This window comes from Cenococcum geophilum (genome assembly GCF_001692895.1).
Source record: "Cenococcum geophilum 1.58 unplaced genomic scaffold K441scaffold_7, whole genome shotgun sequence".
Taxonomy (NCBI): Eukaryota; Fungi; Ascomycota; class Dothideomycetes; order Gloniales; family Gloniaceae; genus Cenococcum; species Cenococcum geophilum.
Window position 1 is genome coordinate 2,611,839 of NW_027137565.1, and position 21,386 is coordinate 2,633,224.

At 42.9% G+C, this 21,386-nt stretch overlaps 2 protein-coding genes across 2 annotated transcripts; both read right to left on the bottom strand.

Moving 5' to 3' along the window:
• Positions 1-11,695: 11,695 nt before the first annotated feature.
• K441DRAFT_320336 (acyl-CoA oxidase) lies at positions 11,696-14,225 on the bottom strand. The gene is made up of 3 exons (XM_067641161.1): positions 13,991-14,225; positions 11,968-13,926; positions 11,696-11,869 (listed from the first exon to the last, which is right to left on the bottom strand). Exons 1-3 carry the CDS (start codon positions 14,083-14,085, stop codon positions 11,863-11,865), a joined length of 2,061 nt encoding a protein of 686 aa, XP_067507870.1. The 5' UTR covers positions 14,086-14,225; the 3' UTR covers positions 11,696-11,862.
• Positions 14,226-19,658: 5,433 nt separating this feature from the next.
• K441DRAFT_629401 (uncharacterized protein) lies at positions 19,659-21,175 on the bottom strand. The gene is made up of 2 exons (XM_067646227.1): positions 20,422-21,175; positions 19,659-20,350 (listed from the first exon to the last, which is right to left on the bottom strand). Exons 1-2 carry the CDS (start codon positions 20,802-20,804, stop codon positions 20,089-20,091), a joined length of 645 nt encoding a protein of 214 aa, XP_067507871.1. The 5' UTR covers positions 20,805-21,175; the 3' UTR covers positions 19,659-20,088.
• Positions 21,176-21,386: the final 211 nt, after the last annotated feature.

Genomic DNA, 21,386 nt, shown 5'->3' on the forward strand with positions numbered 1-21,386 from the left:
TAAAGGAAGTTACGGAAGTCCTATATAATATCTTTATTTATAGGAACCTATATTTCCTTTATCTATCTAATAAAATCCTCCTTCATATAATACTATAGCGCGGTATTATCGTATTCGCTGTCTTTATAGTATTCCATACGGTATACTAAGAATCTATTTAGGTCCTGTTACTTAGCGGTTATAAAGTTAGTTACGGCTCTGTCCTATATCTCTAGGTTAATATCTTTCTCGTACTTCTTTAGATAGGTTAACGCTATAGTAGGTAGAATTAACGAGGTGTTATACGTCAAAGGTAGGTAGGATTTTCGGTTTTATAGGATCTCGTAGGTTTACTGTCCAAAGGTAGGTAATTTAAGATGTTGTTTGACGCGTTTTAGACGTCAACTTAAGACCTTAGGTTTAGTAACACTTTTAACCTAAAGTACTTAACCAAATCTTTATAAACGTAATTGTTCTGTGTAATAGACACAACTTAGTATCTCCTAGTACTTAGTAACACTTCTATTACTAGTTTTCCGCAAGTTTAAGGTAGCATAGTATTGCTGGGATCCATTCCATATAAGCGTATATGGCACCCCTGTATAAGACTATCTCTTCTATTGATAACCTAGCTGCTCTATAGTTGACTGTGTATTTAACCACTAATTAGTGTTGGTGTTATAAGGTAACTCACCAATGCTACTCAAGTAGACACAGTAAATGTTAGTTGATAAAGCTTATTGTTTAGAATTAGGGGGTAGGTAAGGAACCTAAGGTTCCTCACCACGCTAGTGCCGCGGCGACACGTGACGACACGTAACGACCGCTTGCCTTATTCCCAACAGTAACTTTAATTCGGAACGAAACCCCTAGAACGCTACTCTCCTACCTAAAGATGCTCTCCTACCTAGAGGTGCTTTTTCTCTACCTTTACTACCTCTAACTCCTTTATCCTAGCTAACCGATAAGCCTCTATTTTAAGAAGTTACGAATTTAATAAAGGTATATTTAGATAAAGAGAAGAAGTTTGGAGGAGAATTATATAATATACTTAGAGTAAAACTATAGGTCTTTTATAACTGCTGTAATAAGGTTAAAATTTAACGCTACTAGTTCTATTATGCTTTCTCTGTTATATTAAAGGGACGGGCGGTGACGTTCTATTACGACTATATTATAGGTAAAAACTATAGCTTTAATATAATGCTTTAGCTTACTAGAGCCCACTTTAAAACTAATAAAAACTGCTAACTCTATATGTCTAAATAGCGGGAGACTATATTCTAAAGAGTTATCGCTTTTAACCTAATAACGACTTGCCTAGAGTGCCTTTAACTATTTTTTAATAAACTTTAGAAAATCTAACGCGGACTTATTAAAACCTATTAAAATAAGAACAGTCTAAGGGACTAGGTTATTTTAGTATACTATGGCGTTTCTAAGTGTAACTTGGCGCTATATAAACCTATAGATATATTTAAAGGAGTATATGCCGAACTACGCTCTACTATAGGCACTGTAATATAAATATAAGAACCCTAATAATTCTATACCAAAAACCCTATTTAAACTGGGATTCTAGACTAATATAATTATAACTAGACTAATTAAATATATAGTGGCCAGAGTAGGGGATACGGCAGAGGGTATAATTAACGTTAACTATAAAGTAATCGTGGAGGTCCTTATAGAGGTTTATTTTGGAACAATTGTTAGAAGAAGTGCTATATTTATAAGAAGTTAAATTACTAGTTAAATAGACACTCTCTTAATAAGTAAAAGGAGGTATATAATAAGTTCCGATAAAGTATAAGAAATGTTAGAAATTATAAGATTACTACGGCCTACTTCTAAAGCTTTTTAGTCCAATATAAAGGTATAAAAGACCTTAAGGATAAGGTTAATAAGGCTAAATAGCTCCTTATGGATATAGACATTAAGGACTACTCTCCTAACTAATACTTTACTAAATATAGTAAGGTAAATGGTATATAAACTATTGCTATTCTTAATAACCAATCTATGTTCTATTTTATTATAAAGTTAGATATCTTTAATAAGCTAAAGGAAAGTTCCGCGTTCTCCTTTAATAATAGATACTTAGCGAACGTCTTCTATAGTATTATGCTAGATACTAGAGCCGTAGGAGTATCTATAGTAGGAGAACCTTAAGTTTAAGCTCTTTAGTAGCTTAATAGCTCTATTTAAATTAACTAATTAATAGTAGGCTAATATATAATTTGCTTTAGTAAGGGTACTATAATTTCTCTTAGCATAATTAAGGTCTAAACCCTATTAGGATATATTACCTTCTATATTATTCCCGCAAACACCCCGTTCCTATTCTATATCTAAGATATAAATAAATTAGGTATTAAGCTTAATAACCTTAAGAATATGCTTATTTAGGGAGATAATTAGGTGCCTATTATACGTAAGTAGGGTTACCCTTAGTTGCTCCTCTAATAACTAGAAAGGAGTGTTACTTAAAATTACTTAACTAAGTTAGAGCTACGTTAACTACACCATCGTTTTAGCCACCTATCCGTTTACTAATTACTTAGGGTTTTTTAATAAGTAGGTTATAAAGTTAAGGTTAAGGCAATTAAGCATCTTATAAAGTATTGCTATTACTATTAAATAAACTAGAAGTCCCCTAGCCGATTTAAGTTTACCCTTAAAGATAACTATAACTTTAACTTCTATATTATTATTAATGTTATATATCTTAACGGTAAGCTAGTTCTCTAAGCTATTAACTTATTAACCTTCTTCTAAGCCGCACGTTTCTTAAGGGATATATTAGCTAGAAACGTATAGGATACCCTTTAATTATACTAGATTAATGTCTACCTAGGACCCCCTAATTAAATTATTTATAATATAGGAAAGAACTTCTTATTTATAGAGTTCCGATAATAAATAAAGGCAATAGTAATTAAGGTTAAGGAAGTCCCTATTAAGGCATATAATAGTATTAAAAAAGTAGAGTAATATTATACACCATTACGCTACGTATATAAGATTATCTCTTTAAAACTAAAGGACGTTAGCGAAGAACTTACCTTATAAATAGCTGTTAAAGCTATTAATAATTCCGCTGGCCTAAATAAACTCATACCTATATTACTAGTCTTTAACGCCTACCCTTAAATAACTAATAATTCTCTACTATCTCCCTCTATTGTATAATAAGCTAAGGCTATTTATAAAGTAATAAAGGAGGTATAATATCTATACGCTACGCACTAGGTTAATAACGCACTAGGAATAAGAAATGGCCTAAATACCTTAACTATGCTTAATTTACCACTCTAATCTAAAGTACGGGTATAGCGTAAAAAGGGAGGATGGTTAGGCCTATATAAACTTATTATAATTAATAGTTAAACTTATACTCTTTAGATGCCCTATAGACCTACTTAATTCCGTTTAACCGTTATTAGGCCCTACTATAAAGATAATAGTTCCAAGCCTTTGCAGGATGCCCTAAAAGATGCTTTAGAAGATGCCCTAGAGGAGAACCACGATTAATATGCCCTAGAAGGCGACTATAATTCTAATATAATTGTAGTAGACGTGCCGCAATTATGACGCGGTAGAGGTCGCCTAAAGGGATTATAAAATCGCTAATATCTTATTAATTTTAAAGAGTAATTTGTTGCTGCTATAGAGAGTAGAGTTAAGTTATTAATGGCCTTTATAATAGCTAAAGAGAAGGCTAACTTTAAGCTTGTAAAATAGCTTTAAAAGGAAGGTTGTATTATAACCCTAGGAGCTCCTTTCTAAGTATTTGATAAGTAGGAGATTGACGGTCTTATTATAAGAGGAGTCTTTAAATTTAAGAAATATAACCCTACTAAGTTTAATAGAGTTTATATCTTTAAGTTAAGAATAGTTAACGAGATTAAGGGCAAAGCTACTAACGCCCTATTTAAGAAATTAAGGCTTATTATCTAAGGTTATAATAATAATAGTAAAGAGATAATTCTTATATAATCTCCTATAATTTAACGAGCTAGTTAGTGAGTTATTATTATATTAGCTCCCTCCTTAATAAAGAATAGAATGGCAGTTTATTTATAAAATATTACTTAAGCCTACACCTAATTAGAGATGCACCTTTAGCGCTTAATATTGGCATACCTTTTAGAGTAAATTCGCCACTAGTATCCTAAAGACACGATTATAGTTATACTTAAGCTATTATACGGAATTGTAGAGGCAGGAACTTATTAATAGGCTACTTATAGCAAGCACTATAAAGAAAAGCTTTTAATAACTACTTCTATATTTAATCCCTACTTCCTTATTATAACTACAGGAACTCTATTTAGAATTATTAGTATATAAACTGATAATATAATTATCTTAGGAGACGACTAATTCTTAGCTCTTAAAGAAGATAAGCTAGTAAAGGTAAATCTTATAGTAAAGCTAAAGGAAAGACTTAATTTAATAATACTATTACTCTTTAATAGATGTATCCTTTTTATAAATAAGGATTCTATTACTTTACGCTAGAAGGGTTAAGGTAAGAAGATTAACGTTATTAATGTTAATTTTCTAAAATAAGGATATGTGGAATAACGCGCTTGCGGGGCTTATATTACTTTTATCTATTAACCTAAGGCTTCCTTTAATCTCTCTATTGCCGCCTAATACTAGGAACTAACTAAGGATGACGTTTTTGCTTTAAATAAGCGCTTTTCCTAGTAGATAAATTATCTTAACTAAGGGCTACTCTATATGCCTATTAATCTCCCCACCGCTAAGATCTTTGTGTTTATTAATAGATCGTTTACTAATAATAAAGATTTTAGCTCTTAGTTAGGATATAAGATTATTATTATAAATAAATCTACTAGAGAGAATAACTTTATAATCTATGGCAACCTTATCTATTAGAGCTTAACTAAGAGTAAACGCGTTACTTAAAGCGTTCTAGCGTTAGAGATATATGGAATAGTTAGCGGAGTTAATATAGCAATTATAATTAGAACTACCCTTAAGATAATTATGGATTAACTTAAAATTCCTACTATTTCTATAATTGTGTGCACCGACTTATACTCCCTTTATAAGTGTTTAGTTAAGCTTAGCACTATAAAGGAGAAGCGTCTTATAATCGATATTATGGCACTTTAGTAATCCTATAAGTGTTAAGAACTCTTTAAGATTTAATAGATTAATAGCTAAGATAACCTAGTAGATGTAATAACGAAGGTAAACCTAAATAAGGCACTAAAGACATTTATTAATATAAATACTCTACGTATATAAGTTAAAGGTTAGGTTAAAAGGGAAATTTAAAGAAGTTAAAATTTTATAGAACTTTAATAGCTAGTTAAAGTTGTCTAATTAGTTAAATTCTTATTAAGAGCGCCGTGCCTAATTAATTCGGGTGGCGGTATAGAGTTTTGCTGACGCCATTTGTTAATCTAGCTAATTAGGATTTTCTATACCCGGTATAAAAAATCGCCATTAGCTTGCTTACTACTAGCGCCTTAGTAGCCCATTTGTCTTTGCGTTAACCCCCTAATACCCTTCCTCTTTTCCTTCTTCCCCTTAGCTTTATACTTTTGTATAGTAGCAATCTATAGGTGTTTATAGATGGCAACTATAAAAAGAAGAGTTGCTAGTGTTGGGAATAGGGTAAATTGCCGCCATATGCGGTAAATTGCCGTCATGTGAGGTAAGTTGCCGTTACGTGTTGCTGCGGCACTAGTGTGGTAAGGAACCTTAGGTTCCTTACCCTTCCCCTTTCTTGGAATAAAAACAATAATAATTATTATACTATCTACGAACCGTAGCTACGTGATATCCCCCTTGTGTAACTAATAGTAAGTATACTCCTAATATAAAGTTTAATATATCTATCTTAACCACTATCTCTAGCGTTAGTTAGTGGATTTTAAGGATTAGATCTTAGGTAAGTAACTCTTTAAATTCTTAGAATAGCTTCTTCTACTTACCTATCACGGGAGTCACCCACGCACGTTCGTCTCGTAACACCTACGCCCCACGACTACCCCTATTTCTTTGACCACGTTGACCTGACCTATTCTGTTTCTGCATCCAAATGTCTTTGTATCAACCACGCATAGTTACGCGTACGTAGCCTTCTCAATTACTACCCCGTTTAGTACATTGTATTCTAGTTCGTGCCTACTTCCATGACATTACCATTCTATACCTATAGCTTAAATTTTTTTAATAAGCCTTATAAATAGCTTAATATTCTTTAACCATTATATAATAAACCTTCTATAGTAGTTATAAAATCCTAGAAACGATCTTAATTATATAACGTTCTCTAGTTCCTACTAACTAACTATAAGTTTAACTTTCTTTAGGTCTATACTAATTCGTCCTAGTTTAATAATAAATTCTATAAATTCTATCTTTTTTATAACCTTTAGTATACTATAACTAATTAAGGATATAGCCCTTATTAGCTAGTGCCTAAATTTTAAAGCCTTTAGGTATTAGTTTTAATAGAATATTAATAGTTTTAGAAATGCATTCTATAAAGTATTATATTATCTTATTAACTATAAGATAAAAATTAAAGGTATAGAGCTTATAGCGGCTTAATTAAGGATATTTAAAAAAGGTATTAACTTTATTAAAAAAGTTTATGGGGTGGAGTTTTTCTTTAGCTACTAAAATCTTGACTGTATGGAGGCAATGGCATGGTCATACTCCTACAAAACCCCTCATAATCTACCTTTGCGGGGTCATGCCTCCTGCCTTTTGCCTCCGCTTTACGGTCGAAGCCAGATTTGACTGTTTGGGGTGCCTTTCTCACTCCACAGCACCATGAATCAATATCGCGACCTTCCCCCGCATTATCCGGGGAGCGAATATGACATCACACTATCTAAGCCAGGTACTCTATCAGCACCATTTACCCCTACAGCTACACAAGGCAATGCACTTAGATCAGTAGCTACAACTCCCTCATCATTAGGGCCATCCTTCGTATTATCGGACGAGCCTCCAGACTACGCGCCACTCGACGCGCTTGCGAATAGCTTCACGCTCCACGCGCCTCTTATATATGCAAACAAGACCTCTAATAGTCCCCGATACCAACTATATCAAGAGTATACCAAGTCTGGACGGCCTGCTAAATTACATATCCGCCGCTTACTCCCTAGCGAGTCCCGCGCGCACTCCCTTCCTTCAGCGAACATACAGGTACTGCCGCGAATAAGCTATGATGAGGATGGGACCATGTATACTATATCTAGCTATGACATGCGTGGTCTCCGGGACTCTACCCTTCGTGGCATTATAAAGATTGAGCAAGGCTCGGGGCTTCGAGGCAGATTTTGCAGATTTTGGCATATGACGAAGAACGCTGCCAATGATATGCTAAGGGCAGAAAATGAGGCTAAAATGCATAAGTATGGGTATCATGCCAAGGATGAGTGGAATAAAAACCTGCTGTTTTGTGTCAAGAAAGGGAAATGGAAGGATAATTGGGGCGACGTCGTAGCCATAGAGGAGGGGAAGGACTTTAAGATTCAAACAGTTGTCGATGGGCCACGGAGAGATTTATTGGTTGCCTGCTGGGTGGCGAGGATATGGTCGGTCCAAGGCCTGAGATGGGACGAGCAGTAAGGTGTAAAGAATGATTATTGACGAAGCCAGCGATACATTTGCACGGTATAGTAAATCCAGGATGCGCTAGTGCTCTCATTCAAACACCTGTCTGTGTAGCTCAGGAGTCCGAATGGATCGGTCAAATGGAGCACAGCCAATATTGATACTGATATTGTACAGGCATTTAAGTTTTGTTTTCTGACGCTTCGAATCTGTTCTGGCTTAAGCCTCGAGACATGGATGTATACTCAGGGGGTTATGTGATCAAATGTCTGCTATAGCTAGTTTGGGTGTATTGTATAACTAATCACCGCCTGCCTTTTTCTGGTGTGGTGGACTGAGAGGAGCTCCTTGGAGGAACCTCCGGTACTGCGCCCGAAAGTACATTTTCAGCGCTATGTAGACGAATTGCTGGATAAAGTGCATTTACTCTCATATACTGTGAGTCCAGTGGTTATGCACTTAATCAATTGAGTTTCATACTGCAGAGATTAATCAAGCCTAAAAAGGGTAACCACTTGCGCGAGTGACATCCCTTCTGGCAAGTGTGACTTTTCGTATTGGGCTCCTGCCTGGGTTAGCATGCTGCAGGCACCCTAGTTAGCGTGATTTTATTAGCAAGCCTCACCAAAACGCGATGCCGATGAAATGCTACAGAAGGCCACCACTAAAAACACCTATATATATATATATATATATATATTTGAGGAAGTTGGGTAAAAAGTCGTAATATATAACGTTATGAATAGGTTTCTACCCTTCCTCCATTAACTAGCTGCTGATTATATAGGAAAATCTTCTATTAGAGTCGCTTTATACGCGTTCTTAACGTCAATAAGGATAAACCGGTAAAGGACCAGCTTAAGGTTATAGGGAGGACGTGCTATATACTTTAAATAAGGTGTATTAAGTGCTGCAAGTGGTTGAACAGTTTAACCAGCGGTTATTCGATATCCAAGCGTCAATGAGGCGCCAGCACCCTTGCTGCCGAGAATCGCACTGACCAGAGGCTTCAACACCAAGCTCTATACAGTATAGAGCCTCTAGATTGGCTTATGAGGCGTGCATATACGAAAAGTCCTTGAATTCTTGCCACACGAAGGGATATCGGCGTTAACTCGGTGTTACTGTCAAACCACCGGGCATCAGATCTGTGCCTCGTCGTCATGCATGCCAAAAGCTTCACTACGTCTCAATACTCTTGTATCGCATTTTCAATTGCTTGTCCCGCTTCCATAATTTCAGCAGTTGACATCGTAACTCTCCGAACCATGTGGATCTCCTCCGCGCGCCCCGGGGTTACCCTATCGCGTCTATCCTTCGTTGTCGCGTCGTTGTCATTCGGGTTGCTTTTCTGGAATTATGGCCTACCACAGTACTCTCCAACCTCGAGAATATCTGGGCAGGGAGAGGAGACAGCAACTCCAACACCTGCACCCTTCTTTATCCCCGCGACATTCAGCAACAGCTACGTGGCAGCCACAACATACCCCGAAAGTGCTACAGAGACATCTGCGTCGGAAGAAATCAATGTCCCAGAAAGTTCTCCTTCCCCAATTTCAGTCGCTCCCTTTGAGCCTTCTGCGATATCTTGCTTCGACGCGAAAGGTGCCGAGGATGTTATGGTGGTGTTAAAAACGAGCGCCGTAGAGATATACGAAAAGCTCCCTGAGCATCTCCTTACCCTGTTTCGCTGCACGCCTCATTATGCCATCTTCTCCGACTTACAAGGCGTTGTCGCCGGGCAAAATATATACGATGCGCTCGAGAACGTTACCGCAGAAACCAGAGAAAAGCAGAAAGAGTTTGAACACTATAAGAAAATTCAACAATATGGAGCAGAATGGCAACAGTTTGCAGATCTAAAAGGTGAAGGTACAAAGGCTCTAGACAAATGGAAGTTCTTGCCAATGGTATACAAATCATATAAGATGCGACCTCAGGCGAAATTCTTCGTTTTTATCGAAGCGGATACATCCCTAAGCTGGACAAACCTCTTGCAGTGGGTCAACCGTCTGGATTCTAGGATCCCATATTACGTCGGTGCACCCAGCAACGTTGGCGATATCAGGTTTGCTCAACGAGGAGGTGGGTTTCTCTTGTCAAAAGCTGCTGCAGAGTTGTACGCAACTGCATATGAACGGAAGTACGTGTCAAAGTGGGAGAAGATGACTGCTGGGGAGTGTTGTGGTGATGTTGCGCTGGCTCTAGGGCTCAAAAATGCTCATGTAGAGTTCTACTCTGCATTCCCGCTTCTGCAAGGAGAGACACCGGCATCACTTGACTGGACGAAGAGGCATTGGTGTGTGCCGGTCGTTAGCTGGCACCATATGAGCCCAAACGAGATTGACATTCTGTGGAACTTTCAACAAGCATGGGTCAAGCGGAATGTGAGTACAGTCCAGTCAACTGCGATTGTTTCTTAGCTATACGAAATTATGAGAGGAATAACCATTCACTTTTACATTAGGGTTGGGACACTCCTTATCTGATTAAGAACGCTTTTGAGGAATTTGTAGTTCCACGACTCTCTCCTGACCGTGAAAACTGGGACAACCTCTCCCAGGATCAAATAATGACCAAACCCGCTAATGACGATTCCCTTACTGAAGGCGCGGACTGGTACAAGCTCTCGGATCTTGATAAGGATTCAACGGCATCTTTTGAGAGCTGCAAATATACTTGCGAGCAATACAGTGATTGCGTGCAGTACAGATACAAACCCTCCGAGTGTTCCTTGGGGAAAGTCATTCGGCTAGGACGACGCGCACATGGCGACACCTTAGGGTATAGGTCTGGATGGATTATGGATAGGATAAAGAATCTCACGGACAGCTGGGAGCCATGTTCGGAACCAAACTGGAATTTCAACCAGTGAATAAAAACAGCTCTCCATCACCCACCCGCATGCGAGAAGAACGATCGGACCAACATCTACTCAAGAAAATTTGATACTAGTTCGACCCTTTCAAAGCAATTCCTCCAAACGAAGAAGTAGCGTTATCGACAAATGTCTATACGCCAAACGCACAAAACGAGGGGTGGCTACTTATTTACCTCACTGCGGATCGATATTCGCTTGTGCACATCACGCCTCCTTCCCGCGGAGCTTCCGGCACGAAAATGAATGCAGTCTTTCAAGCCCACTAGCGTTCTTCTGCCATCCCAATGTGTCTACTCTCCTACGGAGCTTTGGAGAATATTCGGAGGAATCGATTCTGGTTATCCTAATCCTGAGGATCAACCTTAGATTGGAGAGGTCGGATTCATCCCATTACTCAACAATGGGATTTCCTAGAATCCTGTTACAATGATATTGCGGCTCCAAGCTTTCAGTCTACATTATACATACTTTCTCCTACACAATTCTCCTCTTGTTCGATACTATATTTAGATACCCACTCAAAAAATCGGTGGAGCCAATGAACAATCGGGAAATATTTGAACCGATGGGGCTTTTCGGATTTTGTACTTTTATGAAAACGCTCGAAGAAAATATATTGAGACCTGGGTTTGAAACATCGCTGAGGACCCCGAAGTGGTTATTCATCTAGTCTTCAAAGCAGAATTGCTGGGGTATTATCTTAAATTAACAATCTCAGGTCACATTCTGTCCGTCTACTTAGCACTTCATATCACAAGGTAATCGCCTAAACGCCCAAATCAATGCCAAGACTCAATTCTCAATGGAGCAACTTTTGGGCAAGTTTACGAAGAGAACATATCCCATCTTAGCGCGTCTTATTACAAATGTACGTCGTCCTTACAGATATGAAAAACCACGTCCGGGGTAACGGTACATTGAAGCGGCCGCGCGTGATCAACGCTGCTTGAATGGGATATGCCGAGGTGGTGTTGAGGGAGGTGCAAAGAGGAAGGTGTCTTTCATCGACATCTGACCCAGACCGAAGCAGAACCGGTGCGTTCAGACGGGGCATATGTAAGCAGTTGCTGCGAGTCGCTCGAAAAAGTTACGCTAATTGGTTTTCGCCATTCTGATAGCAAGGACGGTTCCTGCGCCAAATTCGGTGACGGATGTCGTGTCCGTGCCAATCGCTAAAACAACTGCAGCCGACCTGCCTTATGCATTGCCATTGGGCTAGCCGCTTACAACAACGTGCGCAAGTGCGGAGACGGAAAGTTTTCTCGGATGGGTTGCAGCTGAATGACTCGAGAGTGCAGGAAAATAAGCACAGGCTTTGATCATGATGTGTCTCGTCACATCATTACTTTCATCGCTTCTGCACAACAATGTTCATTGTCGTATCCAAACTATGCTCTTGACATGTGGTCAACACTAATCTTCCACACTATCTCCTAGCGTCCTCTTCTCGCAGATCGTAGCTGAAATCCCCTCATCTCTACCCCTCTACTTACAGTTTCGCCCTCAGCACCGGCTCGACCCACTCCTTCCAACCCTTCTCGTAAACACCCCTCTTCTGATTCGCGTGCACATTGATCGGAATCTGCCTCGTCCAGCTCATTAGCGTCTCATACACATTCCCGTCCCGCATGCCGAGCGCGCTGCACAGGCTCGCATCGGTAAAATCCCACGCATCGGTCAACGCGACGGCATCGGGGACAAGCTCGGCAAGTAGGTCATTGACACAATCCTTGATATCGCGGAGCTGTATCAGAGAGAGGTGGCCATCTTCGACAAAGGAGATTGCATTGATGGATGCAGGGTTCGTGATGGTTGTCAGGGCAAATAACGAGCAGAGTCTCGTGAGCACGCGTTGGTGCGGTGTATAAGGGAGTGTATGAGTATGTGAGATGAAGAATGAGAGAACAAGGTATTCAATATGTGCACGAGCTGCGGAGATAATGCTCATCATGTGCTGGTTCCAGGCATCAGCGGGAGGAAGGGTTGAAGAGCGGAGGTCATTGTAGCTGGTGAAGATGAGGCGGAGAGCTCTGTGCCGGAATATGGACAGCTGGACAGCTGGATCGAGGAATCGGGTACGCCTAGCATCGCAGGGGCCAGCTGTGATTCTAACAGCTTTGTCAACGCAAAAGAAATGGTCATAGCCATCCGACAGGTAGGACATTTGCGGATCGATCCGTTTGCCAGTCTTAAGAGTGTCAATACACTTGAAGAGATAGCGCCCGACTTGTTGCCAGAGGACATAGTTTTCACCCTCGAAGGTTGCTGTTGCTGTCACTGAAGCTACTATCTCCGGCAACCCGGATGTCATGAGATAGCCCTGTCCACCACAACACTTTCGAGAATCTTCTGCGCCATCAGCAGCAGTTTGTGTCGACCACGCCTTGAGTCCAGCAGCGAGATTATGGTTGAATGGCAGGATGCTATGGTTGCCATTGGTCTGCTGCCGTCTGAGTTCCTGATATTCAGCGTCGCATGTCCACGAAGCAAAAAGGATGGCATATGCCTTGGAGATATTAGTTAAGATCCGATAATGCTGAGACTTATAAGCCATGAGGGCGGTCTCAGCTGAGGCCATCCCGTTCGGGCCCAGTCCTTGTTCCCGTACTGTGGAGTATCTTGTGGCGATTGTTACTGCCTGAGCCAGTTGGAAAGCTACAGCATGAATGATAACGGTTCGTACGTATACCAAGGTGGCGTATGAGAGCTTTGCGTGCGCGGATTTTGTGTAAGTGCCCTCCTGAGACACAGTAGCATTGCCCATCAGCATATCGGTGCGCGGTATGCGGACTTGATTAAACGTTGCAAAGCCGTTGCAGGTGCCATTGTAAGACATTTTCAGACCCAAGTCGCCTAGCTCAATACCTGGCATTGGAGTACCATCTTCAAGGGATCGAAACTGTACCATGAATAGATGTGGTCCATAGTCCTTATCGCCAATAATAAGTCGAGCTAGAACTATGGAATGAGTGCAGGAGAACCCGATTGCCCCTGGCCAGAACTTCGTGGATGATAGTGTTGGGGAGTGTATGATAAACTCGTCCGTCTTAAAGTCTAAGGTGGCAGTAGTTTCGATACCACGAACGAACGTGCCATGGCCTAATTCCGTTTGACAATAAGCTCCATTGACCTTCCCTGCTCTTGCAAGAGGCAACCAATACGCTTTCTGTTCGGCAGTTGCCTGAAGCTCTATTGTGGGTATAAACATGACGGTAGTGAGGCCAAACGGGCTAGCGTTACTCAAAACGTATCGCGGCGTGATGTTATCGAAGAAGTCATGGTTGTAGCTGATTCCATCCTCAAAAGCAGCCTTGCCCCATTCTAATCCTTCGTCATAAGCTTCTTCACGGTCCATATTCGCATACGAACGGGGGAGTTGTGATTGGTGTAAGGTGTTGGCAACTGTTTCAACTCGGTGAAATGCAGCTCTACGCCTCTCGACGGTGTCTGCCCTGCTTCATGGTAAACCACGGTCCCGGGTATTGGTTATGCAGTCCAAGGAGCTGGTGCCCTTACCCTCCATGTATCAAACATGTAAGCTGATAAGTGTCAAAGGTAGCACCACGCCTTGCTTTATCCATCAACTCGGTCTGTCTGTTGAACGGAGCCATTTGTTTCGAGTCGAATTGATCAAAGAACGCTCAATATCTGTGCCAGAGCTGCGAATGCTCAGATAATAGTGGGGACTATATACCTGGGCCACTAATCCCCGTTGCGGGGGAGGCGCAAGGCTCTCATCACTCAGGATTCGTATACCCCCTTTCCCGAGAGTCTATTTCGCACCATGGGCGCCTGGAAGCTGACTTCAAGGGCCACACTTTATCAGATCGTCCCGTTCCTATACCGTGCCGCTCTCATTCAGCTTTAGAAGGCCAATAGCGGCATCCGGCTTTCATGCCGCGCAGATATCTGGTGATAGAGAACGTGGCCGGTGAACGCACACCGGCATCAGATTCGTTTTAAGTAGGCTCGCTGACTGCGGTGGAGTTCCCGACTCGACAGTTGCATGCCGCTTGGCCATTTGGTTGCGTATTGGAGGACAGGCCATGCGTGCATATGTGGATGCAGAACGTTAGCACTGCGGGAGGATCCATCAAGTTCTGAATGGATCGCTTTCTGTCATTCCTCCGAAGTCATGGAGACAACCTAGTTAATGCTGCAGGCCCAAGGCTAGTTTCCGGGTACATGGCCACGTTTACAGTGCTGTGCCACTCATGCATGCATCGGCTAATCTGCGGAGCACCAAAGAGGAAGGCAACCCGGGGACGAGAGATTCGAGCCTAGGAAACAGTTCGGAGCTGGGGAACTTTACCTCGCCGGCCAGATCTGGATGTGGGTCTTCCGAGACGAAGGATTAATGCAAGAAAGACTCCGGCAGCACGTAAAAACTTGGCGTACGGATGAGCAATTGCCTGTTGGTCATAGGTATGCTCTCACGCCGAGCTTTGCTGCAAGTTCAATAAGAGTAACAGATGAAAAGCGCTTGACAGGAAATAGACTGTTTGTGGGGAGCTTGAGCATCAAGGTATGCCAAGCGGTGATGAAATAGCCCTGCGACTTCTAAATCAAAAGTAGGGGACGATCGACCATATCCACAGTTTAAGGAGATTTTCCAACTTATGCCTCAGACTTATACTCAAACTACTAAAGATCTAAGGCGATATATAGGACGCCAGGAGCGTGTCAAGATGGTGGCTCAGATTCGTTATCCGGGCCGTCGGGGAGTGTCAAGCCCATATCTGCAAGTACTTATCCTGGCTGCAGCTAAGGAGATGGAGGTTGATAAGCTTGTGGGAGTGGAGAGAATGAATGGTGGTGGTCAGCGCATGAAGCGGAGGGGCGGGAACCCCGAGAAGTTTCCAAGGTATCCAATGACAGTCACGTGCTGTTAATTACTAAAATTCGTGTCAGGAATGCATACAGCTAGCCTCTTCGGAAGCGCGGAAGCTCCAGTCCCCACTGTTTTATTTCGTCTCGCACATGTCAGGAAAGGGCTACAAATCCGCAGATGAACTAGTTGCGCACACACACACACACACATTTTCTCTCCCTTTGCGGATCAGCATGCGGCTTGCTTCGAGTTGATGCCTGAGCCACCTCACGCACTCCCAATCTCGCGTGATAAACCTGCCAAAATGTTGCTGTACCTTGAGGTTGGTTTAGAGAAAAAACCCATTCGGCAGCAGTTCTCTCCTTCGCATAATCCCTCAGTCCGCCACCATTTGTCAATTTCATCATCCCTTATCCTGGTGATGTCCTACGAAAGTTAGACCGTGCGCAGAACACCAAAACACCATGTACGCGTATTACCTTCATAAATTCAATTAATATACATCAATCAGCCATGCCTTCCAATTGTACTTTTAATGATATAGACTTTATTCTACCGATTTAATATTCATATTAAGCGACTTAACTCTAAAGATTGAATGTATATAGCAATTGTATATTAAATCGACAGCTTCTACAACCACATAGATTCGATCACGGAGCCTTGATCCTATTGATTCTATTGGCTGGATCTTATCGATAATCGTAGGACGAATTTCACCAGGACAAGGGATACCTTTGTCATGACAATCTCATTAAATCGCGCTTTGTCTGAATTCTGTTCTCTTTGCGATGTCCTGCCTAATTCGTCATTTGCAAACACTAACGCTAGCAAATGCTAGCAACGACCTTGCAGCTATTCCGTATGGAGCTATCCATTCTCACCAGTAGGGTTTTGCAGGCCTCGGCAGGCCATGCAATCCCAGCGGCCGTTACCGAGCCTCAGCAAGCAACCAACAGATGCTAACGACGACGTATTGAGCATGGATCCGGATGTGTTGCCCTTCCCTCCAGCTTTCCGGTTGTGCAACTGCGACTATACCCTGTGGACTCGAGGGCATTGACTATCGCAGTCAAGGTTTATCATCACCTCCCGTCCACGGGGTTTTAGCATTAAATTTCCAGCGGTGAACATAGCATGTCTCCAGCAGAATCTCATGCGTTGCCATTCAAGCAATAAGGTGAAATACCTTGTTTTGAGAAGAGAGGCCAGGCTGGGGTGGTTATATTGAATGGGAGAAGTATCCAGAGAAGAAGAAAGCTGCCAATATCTTAGCAAAACACGATTTCCCACACGTAAGCTACACCCTCAGTCCGACCGAACTTTCGCAAAAGTTCAGGGCTATGGCAGCACATCACCTAAAGGAACAAAAAACCTGAAGACTTCAACGAAGAGCTCGGAAGTGTTATTACGTGTTCCCGACAGTTTTCCCTCATGCTGAACGGCCAACTTTTCGGGATTTCGCGAGTACCCACACGGAATTCTCATTATCCAATTTTTATCATCCGCTTATACACATCAACCCTGCCCCATAATTTTACAAATGAACAAGTGTCTGTTGATGAAACAAACTGACAGCAATTTCAGCTGCTACTCAATACCAACCCAATCCTAGAAGGGGTGAGATGGAAATAGTATCATTACGCCATGGGACCCACGCTGCAGGATATACCCGATATCAGTTGGAAATATGTGCAACAAGAGAAATCTCCGGATATGATTCACGTGCTTCAATTTCCCTATCCCTTAACCCGCTGGCGTCCATGGAGTAAGTGGTCCGTGCAGAACACCAGAATCCAAACAACGCGTTACCTGAGAGGCCTTTGTTGTGGCAATACAACGCCTGTGAGCTAGCATGACGTCCGCTTGCGTGGCTGTGTTCACAGCCGTTAAAGCGCTCCAAGTCCGGGCTCTTTTGTAGCATAGAGCTCCTCGGTGAGAAGATTGGAGGGAGTCGGTCATGGCGAGAATATGATTAGCCTTTGTCTGGCATTCCCAAAAGAGCCCAGGTCGGCCCGAAAATTGGAGAGTGAGTCTGTCTTGCTCAATCCATCGCCAAGTTTTGCGCCGGACAGGACCTGCAGGGCAGCAGATTGGTGGACGGCTATCTCGCTCGCCTAAACGATCGTGGATGCTCCCCGCATTCGGATTCTTAGCCGAATGCGGAGATTGCAATAAAACCTGCGACATTCCATGCATAGAACGAATCATCCATCAGCCAAAACTACTCAGACTTTCGTAAACGGATATATTTGACGAAGCCTCTTGAGACGCTAGATCAACCCATCGTCGATACTTCAATCACGATTCATGATGCACCTCGCAATGTCGCGCTGCTCTTGTGCGCCTTCTTCTAACTTCCCTCCATCTTCCAAATTCTTGCAACATTCTTTTTCTCTTCTCTACGACGCGAAGCGGCTTTGTAATCCTGCATATCTTCTCTACTGTTATTCCCTCGTTGTGTTTAGCATTTGAAGCCATTCACAACCATCGTGCGATACTTTTGTTTGCAAATCCCGTGTTTGCGCTCACCGTTGGTGCTTTGTTCTCCTCCGCTCTAAATGTTCCAGCCATCTACGCCATCAACTATGATATCTCCACTGTAAGCGATATCCAATATTATACGAACGAGCATTCCCTCATAGCATACTAACCCTTTCCGGTGTTTACCGCCAAACTTCGTCACCACGCATGCACATCTAACCAAATAAATCACGACGACATCTCCAACTCTTCAACATACGCAACCCCAGCAATCTTTCTCTTAACAGCAATTCTCATCCTCCTTGCCCGCACCTCAATCTGGATTTCAACATGCAACTCACCTTTTCCCCTTACCCAATTATTCCTCATCCACGCGCTCCAATGCACCACCGCAAATGCGGTCATCCCCCAATCCGGATGTGACTTCGCCGGCGTCCCTCCCCTCTAACCCCCTCCCACACCCTCCGCTTCCCCCAGCCGCGCATCAGACGTAATCGACAGCACGCTGCGGGCGGGCCTGCCGCCGGCCGAGATCGCCGAGATCGCAGTGGGTGCCGTCAGCATCATCTGCTTGATAGCGCTTGGCGTGTTCATGCTATAGCAGCGGACGCACATCCGCGGTGCGCGAGATCGTGCAGCCGGGCTAGGCCTGGTATCGGACGTACGACGGCGATATCGGGAAGACGATCGAGAAGACGCTGGAGAGTCTGCTGATGCAGCCTCCGAGGCCGCCTAGGCCGGATATTCTGCAGACTGGCGATAGGCCGGTGACTAGAGAGCGGCCGGTAACTGGGGAAATAACGGTGACTAGGGAGAGACCACCAACGAGGGAGAGGCCCCCAACCAGGGAGAGACCGCCGACCAGAGAGCGACCACCAACAAGAGAGAGGCCATTCCGGTCAGGAAGGCTAGAAAGGCTTGACAGGCCTATGAGGCCGGAGAGGTCTAGGAAGAGACTGTATTATCCCGGCGAGATGAGCATGATAGTGGGTATGGGAGGTAGTGTGGGAGAGGTGAGAGGAATGCTGTAAGATGAATATGTCGATCGGACAATAAAGGATGAGGACTCTGTCTATTAAATGTGGCTCTATGGCCTCTATATATACATGAGGAAGGTATAGGAAATAGGGGGAAGGGGGGGTATGTAATTGAAACAGGGCGTTACACAACCAGAACGGGGGGTGGTAGGTAGCAGGGTGGTGAGTCATAGGGCGGTAGGCATCAGGGACAAAGTACGCGGGTCTGATCCTGGTCGACAGAATAAAAGAGACTGATGGCTGAGCCCACAGAAAAGTGATCGCGCTCTTAGAAGCGCTTGCATATTCCAACGGTAGCGGGCGACGGGCGACTTTTCAGAAGCAAAGTTCATGTTCCACAATTTGTCGACTGAGGTGGCAATGTGGTCCCAGTAGCAATTACGAATCATCGTCGTCAGCGTTTCTGTCGAACGGACAGGTCAAGAAGGAGAACTCTGTCGAATTAATGTAGGTTGTTGAGGCTTAATATATACAGTCAAGTGAAATAGCCAAGACACCCCTAATCTGTACCCACATAGGAAACAGGACGACGATCGCAATTAGCACGCCGTTCGACAGTTTCGCCACCCATCTCATGTATATACATAGTCTCTTTTCTTCATAGATCAGTCTACACATGAGTCCTCCTGTCCTGATCTAATTTTTACGGTCAACACAATGCGAATGTATTGGTGACGAGAGACATGACGTATGAGTAGCAAACGCGGTCAAACTTGCTTTCTCTTGTACTTTAGGAAGATACCACCGAACCTCAGAGTCAACAAGTCCATGAGATGGGTCAACCTTTGGTTCGGAAAATCTCCTGTCTAAAGCAGGAGGTTTTTATAGGGCTGCGGCTTGAATTCTTGGTACTTAAAGCTGCTGAGCGGTTCCTGCGTTCGAGATCACGATGCTGCAGGACCTATCCTTTTGGTAATTACAAGGAGTGACCATGTCTAAAACAGATTCTCTTGTAAAATAGAGTCGACCTTGAGCCTAAGAATGGCCGTCGCCCTGAACGCGAAAACTACTATCTCCCTATCCAGCATGCTTTCATTGATTATCTCCCTGACCAATTGCCATTCTATTGGTCTCCGCGCAAATAATATCAAATACTGACCGTCTACAGTGGATTGTACACTAAGATAATTCTGGGTCTTTGCAACGCTGATAAATGAGAGTAACCCATACCTTCAGTATCTTAAAAGAGCCCCCGAACGCAATGCCTTTCACCACTCCGATGCAGGCTCTGGACAACCATAACTCCTGCCCCTTATGACTTTCTACACCAAATCTAGCGCATCGCCGGCCTTGGACGCATCCCTAGGCCCTTCAGGTTGCTCAGCAACTTCACCCACAGTTTTGCAGTCACGGCAGCCTTCTTGCTCTTCGTTGTTTACCAGGGGAGCATAACCCTTCGCATGCCTGCGTCCAGCATTGGGTGTAAGTGGAGAATAGTTACACTGTGGACATGGGGTGGTGCGATTGGCGATGTTAGGCAGTAACTCGTAAAGCTGCTGGATAACAAAATATGCATGGACGAGACTAGATGATAAATCTTGTCAGCAAGAGCGTATTGCACTCGAGTCACATTAGACCACAAAATCAAGACTTACAAATTAATAAGGAGAAAGTTCGTTCCGTACGTCCCAAGCATGACCGAACTCCCGTTCCAATGGTACGGAAGAGTGACCCACGTTGCGATCAGAGCCACTAAAAGTCCAACTCCCAGAATTAGGTCCATAATGCAGAGGATTGGGGAACGTATAAGACTGAATGGTTCGCAGTCGCACTCTTTTTCATTGCAGAGAATGGCAGCCCCGAACGCTGATGACGCGGAGAGTGGGAGTAGTCCCATAGCCGGATTGAAGCGGGAAGAGGTGATGCCATGGATTAGGAGCATAATGAACGCGGGAGGAAATGTAAAGATGGTAAGAGCCCTAAGGATATGTGCAGGGCTTTTGCTAATGATTTTAAAGTTGAAGATTGGCGAAGTCATCTTGGATGAAGATTGAGCGTACTTCCGATGTCGGAAATTTGGAAAGAAATTGAGTGCAAGAACGGGGCAAACGGACTCGAGGGAATTTTATCTTATAATTAAGATTCAGATTTTTAAGAGAATGTATGAGTTCATGTAGGATCTAATATTTAAAGGTTTCCACTGGTACCTCGAAGGAATTAGAGGCGGTGCCACGCGAAAAGCCTTACAAGGCTGTGTTGCTGACCCGCTGTTAATACTACATAACAGCGCCTCCAATATCCTGGAAAAGAACATGGGTATCATCCTACGTAAAAGAGCTGAAAGAGCTGGAGTACCAGTTAGAGAGTAGCAAATGTGGGCTCATGTAAGATAGTAAACGATAAGTTCTTGGCTTTGATCCTGCGAGGCATAATTCTCAACAGTACCAAGAGATGGGGGCTAAAGGATAAACTATCCGTAAAGGGAGGCCTCCACGTGACCAATTCTCAACGACTTCTTTCCAGCCTTCCATTGGAGCCTAACAAATATGGTAACAAATATATCTACCCTCCGATATAAGGCACTGCTATTTACTGCTTGTTGTCATTTACCTAGTTGAAA